The sequence below is a fragment of the Coturnix japonica genome, chromosome 3 (assembly GCF_054131305.1).
Source record: "Coturnix japonica strain WE chromosome 3, WE-NBRP24, whole genome shotgun sequence".
In the NCBI taxonomy this organism is placed as follows: Eukaryota; Metazoa; Chordata; class Aves; order Galliformes; family Phasianidae; genus Coturnix; species Coturnix japonica.
The window spans coordinates 36,464,249-36,479,159 of record NC_140665.1 but is presented as its reverse complement, the minus strand read 5'-3'; the positions used below and the strand labels follow the sequence as shown (position 1 = coordinate 36,479,159).

The 14,911-nt window shown below is 34.5% G+C and overlaps 1 protein-coding gene across 12 annotated transcripts in view; it reads left to right on the top strand.

The window, feature by feature from the left end:
- The window catches only part of RYR2 (ryanodine receptor 2), a 298,055-nt gene that overhangs the window by 155,138 nt on the left and 128,006 nt on the right, over positions 1-14,911 (top strand). For all 12 annotated transcript variants that reach the window (XR_014944723.1, XR_014944724.1, XM_085543326.1 and 9 more), the window contains 5 exons: positions 1,841-2,033; positions 3,478-3,694; positions 4,676-4,780; positions 8,777-8,880; positions 13,822-13,905. Coding sequence is in view for 10 of the 12 variants with exons in the window: in XM_085543326.1 (XP_085399452.1) it covers positions 1,841-2,033; positions 3,478-3,694; positions 4,676-4,780; positions 8,777-8,880; positions 13,822-13,905 (703 nt within the window). In the remaining 2 variants the exon portion in view is untranslated. The remainder of the gene's footprint in view (positions 1-1,840; positions 2,034-3,477; positions 3,695-4,675; positions 4,781-8,776; positions 8,881-13,821; positions 13,906-14,911) is intronic.

The window sequence follows — 14,911 nt, the reverse complement described above, 5'->3', positions numbered from 1 at the left end:
CAGATTTAATAATCAGGTATTTGTGGCTCTTCATTCTGTAATCCATCCCAGTCAAAAAATTCAGCCTGCCTTTGTAAACATATTATTTATATATTCATCTTTGTTGTGAATTTAGCTGGAAGATATTTCCACCTTTCTTAATATTTTCTAAGGGAAAGTTTACACATGCACCTCAAACTTAAGAATTTAAGTTGCTGATTGCTGAAAATCATGTTTTTCTTCTTCCTGCACAATCCTCACCTGTATCTTGCTAAGTCTGAAACATTTTCATAATCCTTGGAACAAGAAGGATTTATGTCATTAACACCATATAGCATATAGCAACAATAACTCACTAAGGTGCTGCTCTGGAATAGGCCTTTTTCGGAGTCATATTTATTTAATTTGCATTTGTTTCTTCAGTCAGATAATTACTTCTCAGATGCAAAGATGTGGAACTCATAGAATTTTAATGCCTCATGCTTGTAAAGGTGCTTAGACCATTTTGTCTGACTGTATACAAAGTCAAATAGCTTTATATGTTAATTTTATCAGTCAGCGCTTCATTTAACCCAATAGCTTATATCTGTATAAATTCTAATATCTAAAAAGGCATCTAGTCTCAAGTTGAACCCCTTAAGGAGATAAAGTATTTACTCTTTTCACTAACAGTTCTTGTAGTGCTTAGTTATTCTTATCATAAAAAAATAAATATTTTTCTGTGATGTGTTTGAAAACTAGCTCTTGTCTGTTGTGATGTTTTTATCTGCTATTTTCTACAGTGATCTGTGAGTTTTCAGATCTAGAACTGATAGAAAATAGTTCTTTTGTGAGACAGTTCTTACCATGAGACTTTTACATTGTTCAGCAGTGTTTTGTGCAAATTTCTCAATGTATGAGATATCTTCCAGGCTTTCCAGTCCTCATTCATGGAACAGATTACTTTTAAAGCAAATAAACAAAAGGGTAGATGGACAGGATATCCTCATGGAATGCATAGATGAAAGTAGCATGAGCATGTGAAAACATTTTTCTTCCTTAACTGTGTTTCTGACTGAATGATAGAAATCGTGGAAACTATGATCAGCTGCCTATATGAGCAGGAACTGATTATCCCAGAAATTCAGAGTCAGGTTTAATAGATTTATGCTAAAATTAAGTACATGTGACGTGTGACGTTTAACAAGATACTTATAAATTATGCAGTTTTGGAGAAGACTTACCAGATAGGCATAACTCTGGGAACTAACCCTCTCAGAAGGCCATTTCCTGAGGGACCTAGCAGATGAGGATGTGCTGTTTCTACGTCTACTGATGTCTCATGCAGACATTGCATCTTTGATATATTCTGGAAAAATGCAGTTTCAGGTTCTGATTATGAATCTCTGTTGTATCATCTTAAACAGGCTTGCAAGGTTATCGTGATCTGGCCTGTAATAGCAAAAAAATACCTTGCTTTACTTAAATAATTTCAAGTAAAATTATATTCTTTATTTTGAATAATGATATATTCTTTAGCTAAGTGTGCTAGGTTTCCTGTTAAACAGTAGTATTTGTTTTGAAGTTTGTGCTTATGCTACTTGTGGGTAATGAAATTTAGGTTTTTTAAAAATAATTATATTAACTATAATTTGTTTTTAATCTTTTATAATTAAATTAGCTTCATGCTTTTGTAGATGCCTTTGTATGCTTCCCTTCACCATATTGCAAGCTCAAAATTCAGGTCTTAAAATCATAAGGTAGAGATTAGATATCTGTGTGAATTACCACATATGCTGTCTATTGCTTTCTTTCTCTTATATGTAGAATGACTGTAGAATTCTCAGAAGTTTTTCTATATGTATTTCCTTTATATCTATAGGCTGTGTAGCTCGAACAGTAAATTCTCCAAACCAACATCTATTAAGAACTGAAGATGTTATTAGTTGCTGTTTGGATCTGAGTGCCCCCAGCATCTCTTTTCGGATAAATGGACAGCCAGTTCAAGGAATGTTTGAGAATTTCAACATAGATGGCCTTTTCTTCCCAGTTGTCAGCTTCTCTGCAGGAATAAAGTTAGTATCAAGTCTTTTTTCTTGGGATTCTTGTTTTTGTTAGAGTTTAATATACTAAATTATTTCCCTGGCTGTCTTTCACCCTCATTTCCCTTCTGACATCTGCTTCTTTGGCAAAGCTCCAGTTCTTAGTTAGTGAAACTACAAAGGAATCCTGAAGAGATCTGTTGTTTTTCGTCACTTGAAATGGTGTATTCAAGTAGATTGCAGATAGGACTCAGGAAGCTTTATCATTTTTATCTTCACTGCAATGCCCATTGATAGATATTAACTTTATGAATAGTGTTGAAGATATATGGGAAGACTAAAAAAAAAAACAAAAACACTTGTTAGGAGCAAGTATGCTATCTGCACTGACATTAAGGAATGTTGGTATGCTTTCTTTTCAACAGAATGGACTAACAGAAATTCAGTCAATCCATACCTGAGGTGCTGAATTTCTACTTTCATGTTTCAAATAGTTTGAGACAATAGTATTAAAAAAGATAGCATGAAGTTCCAGCAGGAAGACTTACTTCAGTAGAGCTGCCAAAAGTAGAGGCTGAAAGTTGGTTTCTGCTGGAAAGAGATGCAAAATGCACTTCTTTAGACTTTGCCTATACAGTTTTAGGAGATAAGGTGTGGTAAAACTATAGAAGTGCATGCTATGAAGTGCAAAACTGTGCATCTGCATGCTTTTTCTCCTTCATTAAAGAAAAAAGATAAATAAAAAATTGACAGATACTATTCACGTGCTTTGTCTGCTTTTGGAAAATGTTTAGATGTGTACTGATAACAGTCTTAGAGAACATATAGGAAATATAAAACAGGACATGATTCTGTTGCAAGGCTGCAGTTTTTGGGTTGTTTTTTTTTGCTTTGATTTCTTTTGGTTGGAAATGTACATAATTTAATTCACTGAATTTTTCAATTACAAAAAAAGAAAATAATGTTTTCATAATTAAAAAAAAAAAAAGCAGCCAAATTTCACCATTTTCTAATAAGTAAAGAATGCTTCCTCCTAAGTTTCTACTAAAATGACAGGTGCATGTTTTAGGGAAGAAAATAAGAGTGTTGTGTTGTGTCCTAAACATTTCCTTTTCTGTGAGAGAAAAGGAAGAGTCATATTCTGCTACATTTTCAGGTTCATTTCGCAAATCATACAGAACTGAGAATTCCCAATGGAGCTGAGTGGTTGCTGATTGTAGGTCGTAATCTCAGCCTCCCTTAGAATGCTTTTATTGAAGTGAAAATCAACCCAAATGAAGAAAAATGTTTAGTTTTCCTCACTTTTTTTGCACTTGCTACTCCAACACTACTGGAGTATAAACACGAACAATGCAAATAAGCTGAATTTTTTTTATCTATTTTTTCCCAGTAGCATTCAATAGTTGTGATGGTTACAAACTGATCAGGTTTGACACCAGAAGTGTCCCAATTATCTAAATTAACTCTAATTTTACAGGGTACGTTTCTTGCTTGGAGGTCGCCATGGAGAATTCAAGTTCCTTCCTCCACCTGGATATGCCCCTTGCTTTGAAGCTGTTCTACCAAAAGAGAAATTAAAAGTGGAGCATAGCCGAGAGTACAAGCAGGATCGAAGCTATACAAGAGACCTGCTGGGTCCCACTCTCAATCTGTCACAAGCAGCTTTTACCCCAGTTCCTGTAGATACTAGCCAGGTATTGAAACTAAAAGATGACACTTTACACTTAATTTCTTAAACACAGATACTATAGATCTATGTTGTTTCTCATAGGACTGAATTGAAATGTCTCAGTTGTTTTTTATCTTCTCGGAATTTTTTTTTGGTGCATTACAGTGCTGGAAATTGAAAAGTGAAAAAAAGTCATAGGTTCTGTGAAGTCCTTGTAGTACTCAAATATATTTTCACTTCACAGACACTCTAATAAAGACTGTTTTATCTTCGATGCTAGAGTATGTAAAAAAGAGTATTTGAATTTCATGCTTTGTTTTTTCGCTAGATATTTTTATTACAGTTTAATTAAAATTACTGTAGGCTTTGATTTAAGACCTTTAAACGTTATATTTGACCTGTGTTCTTGGTAATAAGATTTTTGGATAAGGTATTATCATGTTTTAACATATTTAGGAACCTGTCCTTGAAAAATCTGCTACTTCATTGCCAATATGTGCTAATATCCAACTGCAAAGCTGGAGACGATGTCCCAGTATTACCGGTCACATGTCACCACAATCTCTCTTATTTTGTGGTGCACTTCTCAAACTTTCATATTTGTCTGGAGTGTTTTGAAGAAAATTACTGTTATTTGAATTTTTACTTTTTTAATCTGAGAAGTACTTCTAGTTGGAGTTGTTTCTAGCCAGCTGTCATGAATGAATGTACTCTGTGACATTTGAAGGTACTGGAAATAAAACTGCTTTCCTTTGCTGGTCATACTCTGGGATTTGTAAATTAGTGTATCTCTTGATCTAAGAATTCTGGCTCACTTTAGGAATGATTGTTTATTTTTATTATTGATTATTTTATTATTGTTGTTTGCCCTTAATATCAGTAACAATGAATGATTATTTCGGATTAGTTGAGGGATGTGACCTATGCAGAGTTAGACAACTGTGGAAGTCTATTGTCCTGTTGAGCAACTTCTTTACGACAACATCTTTCTCTTTTCTCTCTTTAGATTGTTTTGCCTCCCCACTTGGAAAGAATTAGAGAAAAGTTAGCAGAGAACATCCATGAACTTTGGGTTATGAATAAGATTGAACTGGGATGGCAGTATGGACCAGTATGTACCTTCTCTGTTATTTTCTGTTAATTACATTGTATTGCACTCTATCAGTTTGAGTGTGGGAATGGGACTGTTTTACTTATTTTTATTATCTTTCCAAGGTTAAATTTTTAGACCCTTTCCCCACTGGAAAACACTTGTATATTGTAGAACAAAAATTCTGAGATTAAAGTTGTTTGCTGCTCACATTTTCTACCAGTCTAATGGCACAGAAAGCATACAGTGGATTTTATACCTTATATTTGCTCTCAGGCAAGACATTTAGTTGTTTTGTAGTGAAAGTCAATAAAAACCATAATTCTTGGTTCTCTTTGCCTGAACTTGAAAAAGAATCTGACTGTGATTTTGAATGCTATTTTCACTTAATTATATAAATAGTATTAAGTTATGCAATGATAAATGTAATTATGTGAAGAATCAAGTGGGGTGCTAAAACTTTTACGTTGTTCTGCCTGCTTTCCCTGGCTTTACCATTCTGCAGTTGAGTGTATTCAGTTGGGAATGTAACAAAACATATGCTGATTATCTCCTGGGGATTGACTCCTCAATCATTTTGGTTTTCACAGGTGTTTTTACCAGTTTAAGCCAATGTAGCTAATTTTTGTTACCTGAGTTGATGCATTGCAGTTACTAAGCACTGAGAAAAGGTATTTTAGGCAAGGTTTATACAAAGGAAGGTAATTCTACTAATATTGGAAGTAAAAAATAAATAAATGAGGTCCAGTATTGAAATTAGCTACACAGAACTGAAGTGGTTCTCCTAATTGGAGACTATTCTGAGACTTTTTATTAATGTAGATTACTGTAGGTCTTTTTGCAAGTAACATTTTCAGTGTATACTAAAAGATGTTTCTTGTTTTGTTTGCTAAATGTTTTGATCAAGTAGCTTGAAAGTTTAATTGCTTGTATTGTCTGTCCAAAGAACATTAATTTCATCAAGTGCAGAAAAATATCCCATTGAGATTGTAAATATTTTTCAAACAAAACATAAACAGCTGCCTGCTGTTCAATTTGATAATTATCTTGTACTTAGATGAAAATGGAAAAATGCGTTAGTAGTGTTAGAAAGGAGTGCAACTTGTTTTTTATAAGATTAAAAAAACTTGAATGAATAGTAATGTCTACTTTAGATATTGTTATTAAAAGCATAAAACTGAAAAATAGAATATGATAGAAAATAGATTTCAATTATGAGTGAACCATCTTCATGTTCACTCTATGAACACTCATTGATAATTAACATGGAGAACTTGAAATCACAGAGAATTTATCAACAAGGTAAGGTTTGAAAATTTTGATTTCCTGCTCTAACTTGTAGTGTTTATGTGCCAGTATTATAATTGTTTTATTTTATATATAATCACAGATATTGCATTCAGATTTATTTTCAAGATGCTCTGGAAAATAGTGCTTTTTAGTTGAGAATTTGCTCTATTAAATAGTGTTACTGTGCTCTTTGTAGCTGTGGTAGATTCAGTGGAAATAAATAGGAGGCATTAATTTTGGAGCAATCGAAACATCTTGTTAAGTAGATTGTGTGCTGAAATGCTGCCTGTGGTAGTCCATGTCCTTTTTTTTCTGTGCAGAGTGTCTGCCATTCAAACCACAGTATTATTTGCCATTGGAAAAAGGGAAACATATCAAAAAATTAGAACTCAAATAGTAAAAGAAGATTTATTTTTATTATAAATACATTCAGAATGTATATTTTCAGCCTGGAGAAGAGGAGCCTTCAGCCTGGAGAAGAGGAGGTTGAGGGGAGACCTTATAGCTCTCTATAACTTCTTAAAGGGAGGTTGTATTGAGCTGGGGGTTGGCCTCTTCTCTCGTGTAATCAGTGATAGAACTAGAGGGAATGGTTTTAAGCTGTGCCAGGGGAGATTCAGGCTGAACATTAGGAAGTATTACTTCTCGGAAAGGGTAGTCAGGCATGCACTGCCCAGGGAGGTGGTGGAGTCACCAACCATGGGAGTGTTAAAGAAACGTTTGGTTGTGGTGTTGAGGAATATGATTTAGCCAGGAAGTATTGGTAATGGTTGGACTAGATGATCTTCTACGTCTCTTCCTACCTTGATAATTCTGTGATTCTGAGAAATATCACACAATGACATTATTGTAATATGTTAAAAGTTATTTTCATGTCAGAATGTATATTTCCAGTTTTTGTCAATTACTGTGAAAACCTGCTCTGTGGCAGTAGCTTGTTACTATAGCTCAAAGCTATGGAACTGCTGCTGACCCAGTTGTCTGTGAGTTACAGAACACCCTGATAATATGGTGTTATAGTTGCTGTTTGATAAGTGTTTGATTTTCTTGGCTAGTTGTACAACAGAGGTGCCCATGGCTACATACTTCTATAATAGTTCCTACTCTGCAGGAGGCAAATCAGATGACTATTTCTAATTACTACAGAAGAAAGAGAAAAATCTATTTGAGGACTGCAGCACATTCTTGAAGACTAGCTTTGGTGTGTTACTTTCATGCTGCTCAAATGAACAAATGCTGAGCCTTCTACTTCTTAAGTACCATCTCTGTCTCGAGCTGGAGTATGTCATATTTTTAAAATCTGTAAAAATGGAAGACTCTTATTTATATGTGTTGATTTTCTGAGTCTCAAACAAGAATGCTATGAGTACAGTTAACTGCTCTAATAGTATATGTACAGTAAGATAGCAGTAGGTATTGCCAGAAGCAAGAAACTCCATGATTAGGCTTACCTCTCCTCAGGATCTATCAAGCTGCAGATTGTTTTTGAGAGCTACTAAGGAGTCACAAAAGTGTTTCTGTAGGGTTGTGATGTTGTCACCTCTGTTGAGCTGTTCTTCACAACATATCGTGCTGTGGGTAGAACTGTTGAAGTGTTCCCCATCCTACACCTAGCGAAGTGAAACAGGTTAACTTTTGATATCTTCTTGGCTTTCTCCCTTGAAAGCTGCAGAGGCGATATCATTTTCTGTAGCGCAGTTGTCATTTGTCAAATGAATAATAACACTGCATGTTCTGTCTGTCAGGGGGAAGACATGCTTGGATTTATCTCCACAGATCTGTCCCTTGGGCCCTTTAAAGAAAAAAAGTTACAAAATCTTCCTTGCAAACTAGTGACTGCCTTATATTTAGTTCATTATCTCTAAAGTGTGTTGTATTATAGTTTCAAATCTGTAAATTTGGGAATTAGTTGAACTGAAGCTCTAAAAACAAGTGGCAATGGAAAAAATTTACAAAAATTTTTGTACAATTTTTTTTTTCATGAATCATAACTTTATTACTAACATTTTCATTTAAATCTTTTAGTTAATATTTGCAACTAGTGTATTTTTAATCAAACCTTCTTGTAAGACAGAGTTTATTGGATTTTATTAGCTGAACTCTAGTGTTGAACGTGCAAATTTGAGAGCAGTAGAATGCTTGGCTATTTCAGCCTCTGAGGTTACCTTTCCCAGTTACAAACAGAACAGTGTTGGGCTAGAACTGTGTATGGGAAGTGGTGGTTAAAATTTTTTAAAAATCAGATTTTGAGTTGATATAAATATGGGTTTTTCTAAATTATGGTGACTGATGTTAATGAAGTAAAAGTAATGCTCCAGTCATTTGCTTAATTTTTCTTGTATACCACTGGACATAACTTTGAGAAAATAAACATTAACTGAAGTAAAGGATAGGATAGATTAATCCTTAATTCTGTAATCATTACATTCACGGGCTAATCAGCAGTTATATGAATTGAATATATAATTTTTCATACAGTTTGCTTACGATATTTTATGACTGTATATCAAAACACAACAGTTTGCACTGTCCTTTGAACTTTACTTATTCGTTATGAACTTCCATGATAATGATATGTGCAAATCAGTGTGTATTCCACTTGAGATCTGCAAATCTGAGGTTTATTTGCAAATGCTGCCTTACCTTAACAGATTGATTGTACTTTGAGAGTACAAGAGTTCAGCAAGTTTTAAATGAAATATTTATTTATTTTTACTGCCTTTGCAGGTTAGAGATGACAACAAAAGACAACACCCATGCTTAGTGGAGTTCTCAAAATTGCCGGAGCAGGAAAGAAATTATAATTTACAAATGTCACTTGAAACACTGAAGTAAGTTGCTCAAACTTCTAATGATTACAGTAAGCTTTCAGCAAACCTATGGAGTTGCAGTTTCCAAAATTATGATTTGATATGTGATGTTTCCTACTGAGCGTTGGTAGTAATAGGATAGTGAGAGAGACAGGTACGTTAATGAATTATGTTTCGAACGTTGAAGTAGGTGTTCTTGCTATTACTTGATAGTCTTTATAAGTGACATAGGTATAACTTTATACTGATCTGCACTTCTTCCATTGGAAGATTTTAATGAACTGTTAAAATTACTGTGTTAATGGTGTTTCTGAAATGGCAACTCTGACAGTTTTTCTCTATGCTGGAGGAAAGGGAACTAAATTCAAGCTTGGAAATAAAAGCATTTACATCTTGTCTGGTTTATGTCAATTAAGCCTAATTAATTTTCTGTGTTGATGAAGTCTACTTTAATGATTGCACTGTGATTATGTGGCAAGGTTTTGGTAGTGGGGGGACTAAGGAGAGGTGGTCTGTGTGAGAAGGGCCCAAAAGCTGCCCCGTCTAGCTCCAAAACAGATCTGCCCCTGACCAGAGGTGAGCGTGTAAAAGAATGAGAAAATGTGTAAGAAAAGGCCCTTCAGACACCAAGGTCATTGCAACAGGAAGTGCTCCAGACACTGAGCAGAAGTTCCCTGCAGCCCAAGAAAAGCCTATAGAGAAGGCTGTCCCCCTGCAGCCACTGGGCACCACATGGAGCAGATCTCCACATGCAGTCAACAGTGTCCTGGCTTGTATGAGAAATAGTGTGCACAGCAGGACTAAAGAAGAGATTGTTTTCCTGTATTCACCTGTGGTGAGGCTGCAGCTTGCGTACTGTGTGTAGTTTTGGGCTCCTCCCTGCAAGAAAGACATTGAAGTCCTGGAGCATGTCCAAATAAGGGCTATGAAGCTGTGAAGGATCAGGATCACAGGACTTATCAAGAGCGAGTAAGGGAACTGGAGTCGTTCAGCCTGGAGAAAAGTAGATTCAGATGAGACCATATCACTCACAATTATGACATGGTAAGGGTCAGTCTCTTCCCAAAAGCATCAAGCAGGAAGAGGAAACAGTTTCAAGTTGCATCAGGAGTGGATTAAGTTGGATAGTGGGAAAAAGTTTTGAAGGATGGACTTCTGTGGTGTGAACTCCATATTAGAACAGTTCTTGAAGAGCTGTTGTCTGTGGAAAGCCCACATAGGATCAGTTTTGGATTACCAGCATCTGGTGGGAGGGAGATCATGCTGGATTGATTGTGAGGGTATGACAGATGACAAAATGTTATGAACAGACTGCAACCTCCATTCTCCTTTCCCCTGTACTGCTCAAAAGGAGGAGGGAGAAGATGGGTGTAGGAAGAAATTGTTTTCTGTTTGCTTTTAGTCTGTTAGTAATAGGTACTAAATCTCTCTGTGCTGTGTTTTTCTTATGATAGTAATTGGTGAGTAATCTCCCTGTCTTTATTTCAACCCTTGAGCAATTTTTGTCTTTTGAGGAGGCAGAGGGAGAATGGTGTGTTGGAGTTCAGCTTCTCATCAGTGTAAGAACACCATGACAATCAATTTATTTTAGGACATGGCTTACAATGAGCTATTTCTGTCTCTGTGTGTACTGCCATAGAACAGAAATATGCATTACAGCTGAGCAGTTAGAGATATGAATTTCATGAAGCTCTGCAGCTGGAATTCTAGAAAATTTCAGTGGGATGTTAATAGATGTATTGAGATCTTGCATCTTCTTGTACTGTATTTCCTTCTTCCTGTATATAATGTTAGCAAAGGATGCATATAATAATACCTTTCTGGGAAGATTTGTAGTATATTATTCAGAAATTCACCATGTATAGTGTTTAGAATCATTACTAATGTAAGGGCTATGCATCTTCGTAGTAGAAAACTAGCTAAAATACTGCTCCTACAGTTTTTTAATGGGTTCCTTTCCTGGTGAGTTTCTCTGTGCTATTTACTGATCCACCATTCCCATAGTAAGTTATTCCCTCTTCTTCCCCCAAAATATATTCATGAGCCTGAATGTTATGTATTTTCTGGAAGAATACTTTTGCATTATTTAGAGAGAAAGCATTCAGAGACAAATTGATCTCCAATGGAGGCAGAAAGGAGTAGGCAAACTTCAAATTTATCTTCAGCTAGGTACTAGAATTTCAAGAAAAGCTTTTGAGTCCTTTGTGAACATGACAGTGGGCTAGAAATGCAGAATATTTTATCCTACTCTGAACTTACAAAATATATTATAATCTTTATTTACAGATTGATCTTTTGTTGTATTGATCCATATAATATGACTCAGGCATCACTAATAACATTCTGAGTATTGAAGGTATACTCATAATGTTTATCTAAATATTAAACAAATTTTAGTGTTTCTTACTTGATTACTGGTTCAAGATTAAAGTTCTTCTAGTTTAACCCTGACAAAACGCAAAATCCACTTCACTGCATAAACATATGAAATAAGATTATTTTCTATTTTACTAATGAATTACTTAATATTGAGCCTTCTCATTAAATGAAGAGTATCCAAAAGATGAAGCATTCTGTCCTTCTGTGGATTTCAAAATTCATATACTTACTGATTTTACTCTTTATTTTGTTCTTGTATTACTCTACTTTTTTTCTGAAGTTTACAGTTTTAATTTTGCAGTATCATATTGAATTCATTATGTACATATTTGCTGCTTAGGGACTTAAAAATGAACATCATACTTTTTTCATTTCTCCAAGATTGCAAAGGCAAAAAAATAGTGCACTAATCCATTCAAGATAATACCTAGTATGATAATGTGAATTGCATGCTAGTTTGACAGATTCTTTGCTTGATATCTCAAATAAAGCAGTCAACTTCAACAAAAGAAAAGTGAAAGAAAATATTCATTTTAAAACTTCTTTCAATCAGCCATGTGCTATATTTACTATAATTTGCATCAAACTGTGCTTTGCATACTTGAAGATGATTCAAGGCATCGAGAATAACTCCTTACTATAATTGTTTATTCTGCTAGTTTGTTGCCAGTTTTGCTGCGAGCTCTACTGGATCAAAGAGGCAGAAAACAAGGAAGCTCTGAATCATATTACGTGACAAAGCATTTCAATACATTGAGATCTCTGTATATTTTTCAGTATGATTGAATACTTTTATGAACTATAAAAGTGATATACTATAGGAATTATCAAGATGCAAGGAAGAGTTACTTTTGAAAATATGTTTTCAACATAATGTTTGAAAGCATTACACTTTTTCTGTGCAATTTTATTTTTATTCTGTATCTTCATCTTTTATTGTTTTTATTCTTACTTTTTTGTGACTTTTTCCTTTCTACCTATTTTCTCAGTTGTGTGTGTGATAATTACATGTATCAATATTATGCCAAGCATTGCATTTGAGCACTTTTCACTCTGAAGTGCTTCAGGGGTCTTTTGTTTCCACTTATATTAATGAGTCTGAAATGTCAATTGAAGTGAATTAAAAATCTCTCAGCCCGCAACTGCCTTTTAATCCTGCTGAGCTTTCTGATTTGTATTTGAAGTGTTCAACTGGATATAGGGTTCAGCTTCCTCCTATCTTATGCTACAAGTAGGTTAGGGTTGGTGGGGCTTAACTCCTCTGCACTGTCATTAGGTATATTCTCTTGCTTATGCTAGTGATAGCTACCTAGGAATTGAATACTGTTTATGTTAAATGAAATTTATCTTTGTTGCAGTTTCTCAGATTGTGTTTTGCTAGAGTTGTCCTCCGCATGGTGACTTCTTGGTATCTAATTTAACTACCTGAATTTAAATAAGGTTTCACACAACAATAGCATTTACTCCATGTAGCTAGCACTAAGAATACACTTTACGACTCTCCTGGAAACATTTATTTTCCCGTAAGGAGATATATTGCTAGATCAGTATTTATGTCCATTTTTCCCCCACAGTCATGTAAAGAGCAATAAATATAGTTAGGACAAGTGCAGTAAATATTATTTTAAATGTAGACAACAAATCAAAACCTTGTATTCTATCTTTCTTACATGTTGGAAGGAATTGGGACTGGAGCTCAAGCTTCACACTTGTGATTTGTCTTCTATATCTAGTTTCAGTCAAATATATGAGTATACACCTCAGATTTTGGGAAACTTCTGAACTGACTTCGAAGTTATCTCTTGAATTTTGTCATTTTGCTCTCAGTATTTCAGTAGTTCATATAGGTTAAAGATATTAAACTTTGATAATCCAGTGTTGAAAGTAAGTGCAGGAACAAATAGTTAATGATTTACAGATCAAGGCGTATATTAATATAAATCCTTGTAATAGAGGAAATTAAAGATTTGTACTACTGGATAATGTGACTGTATAGAAAGAAGGAGGTTTGAATTTATCAGAAGTCACTGTCAAACCTGTTACGAGGCAGGCAGGGACCATTTGCTTTTTGAAATTAGTTGCATTTTACAGGGATCCTGTTGGAAACCCTGTGGTATGTAGCACTCTGAATCTGTCCTAAATGCTTTTCTTTGAATTGGGTCAATATTGAATATCCATATTAAGTATTACGATGGCCATTTTGGAATAATGCTTGAAGTGTATTCTGCTGTCAGCTCTTTTATTTTAGTAGTTTGACCTACTGAAAACCAGATCCAATTAAAATCCTTGAATAACATCATCTCATTCTGAAGACACATTCCAAGAATAACAGGCAACATTTCCTGTCTTTTCTCCTTTCGTCAGCTTAGGAGTAAATAATGTAACATAAAAAAAAAAAAGTTTGATATGCAGCAATATGAATGGGTATATAAACCATAGGAATAGGTATATAAAGCAGAAATATATAAAAATTCCATGTTTTTTTGAAATTCCTGTAGGTGACTTTTATTTGTTGTATGATGTCATTCACATACAAAGCAATTCTGGATTGGTGGTAATTTCTCTGTGATTCCTGTGTTCTAGAACTCTGCTGGCATTAGGCTGCCATGTTGGAATTGCTGATGAACGTGCTGAAGAAAAAGTGAAAAAAATGAAACTTCCAAAGAAGTAAGTTGAAATCTAGCTGCATTTTTTGTTTTGTTTTGTTAGGCAATATGAGTAAAGCAAATTATGTTCTAGTATTTGATTTTGCATAGCTACTTTTGTACATATTTGGGTATATATGTATGCATTTGGAGGTGTTCAGAAATTTATACATATCTACACTTCTACCTTTCCCTTTAGATATTTACAATCTGGTGTGTAGACAAAATTGAGGTTTTCTGTGATTTTATTGAGATGTCTGGCATTCTATTTATTATTACAAAGCTATTTTTAGAGTCTAGTGCAGCAACTTTTATTGGATATTTACAGAAAGCTTCTGAATATATTTTGCCATGCTTTAAATTTTTAAAGCAACCCATTTGAAAGTCTTCGAATGGCCATTTAGTGATTTGAGTTGGACAGAACAATTACAGCTACCTGATTTGATAAAGATGTGATAAAAATTGACATTATTTGTAGGACTAGGCCTGGGCCGATAATAGTGGCCTCAGCTTCCTCAGCTCTGAAAACACCTCTCATTGCCCAGTTAGTATTTTCTGGATTCTTCCTTAGGTCTAGTGTGACCCCCAGTTTGATAATAAAGAATTTGGGAATAGTAACATGGTTGAATGTAGTGGAATTGTCTTCGATTATGAGCATATGAAAGCCCTAAGTCTTAACATATATGTTTGAGCTCATGGTTTGTAAGTTTGTCTAGACTGTTAAACATTTCAGTGGTATAAAGAAGAATTGTGAAGTGTGTAAAATTAGAATGGAAAAGGTTTTGTAAGAGAAGTTCAAAATAGAAATCCAGGTTTCCTTATTATGAAAAGCAATAGAAGTTTCTGATGCCACCAATGTCTTAATTTTGGAAGTCTGAGGTCCTACACTACATAGAAAGTAAGAATTTTGATACTTTATTTTCAATGTATAGAAGGGAAGAAAACAAAAAACAACAAACAAGTCAGCATACCCAAAAGCATTAAATAGGTTTTGAATAAATATGTAGCATGGGTTTCAACGTGTGAAT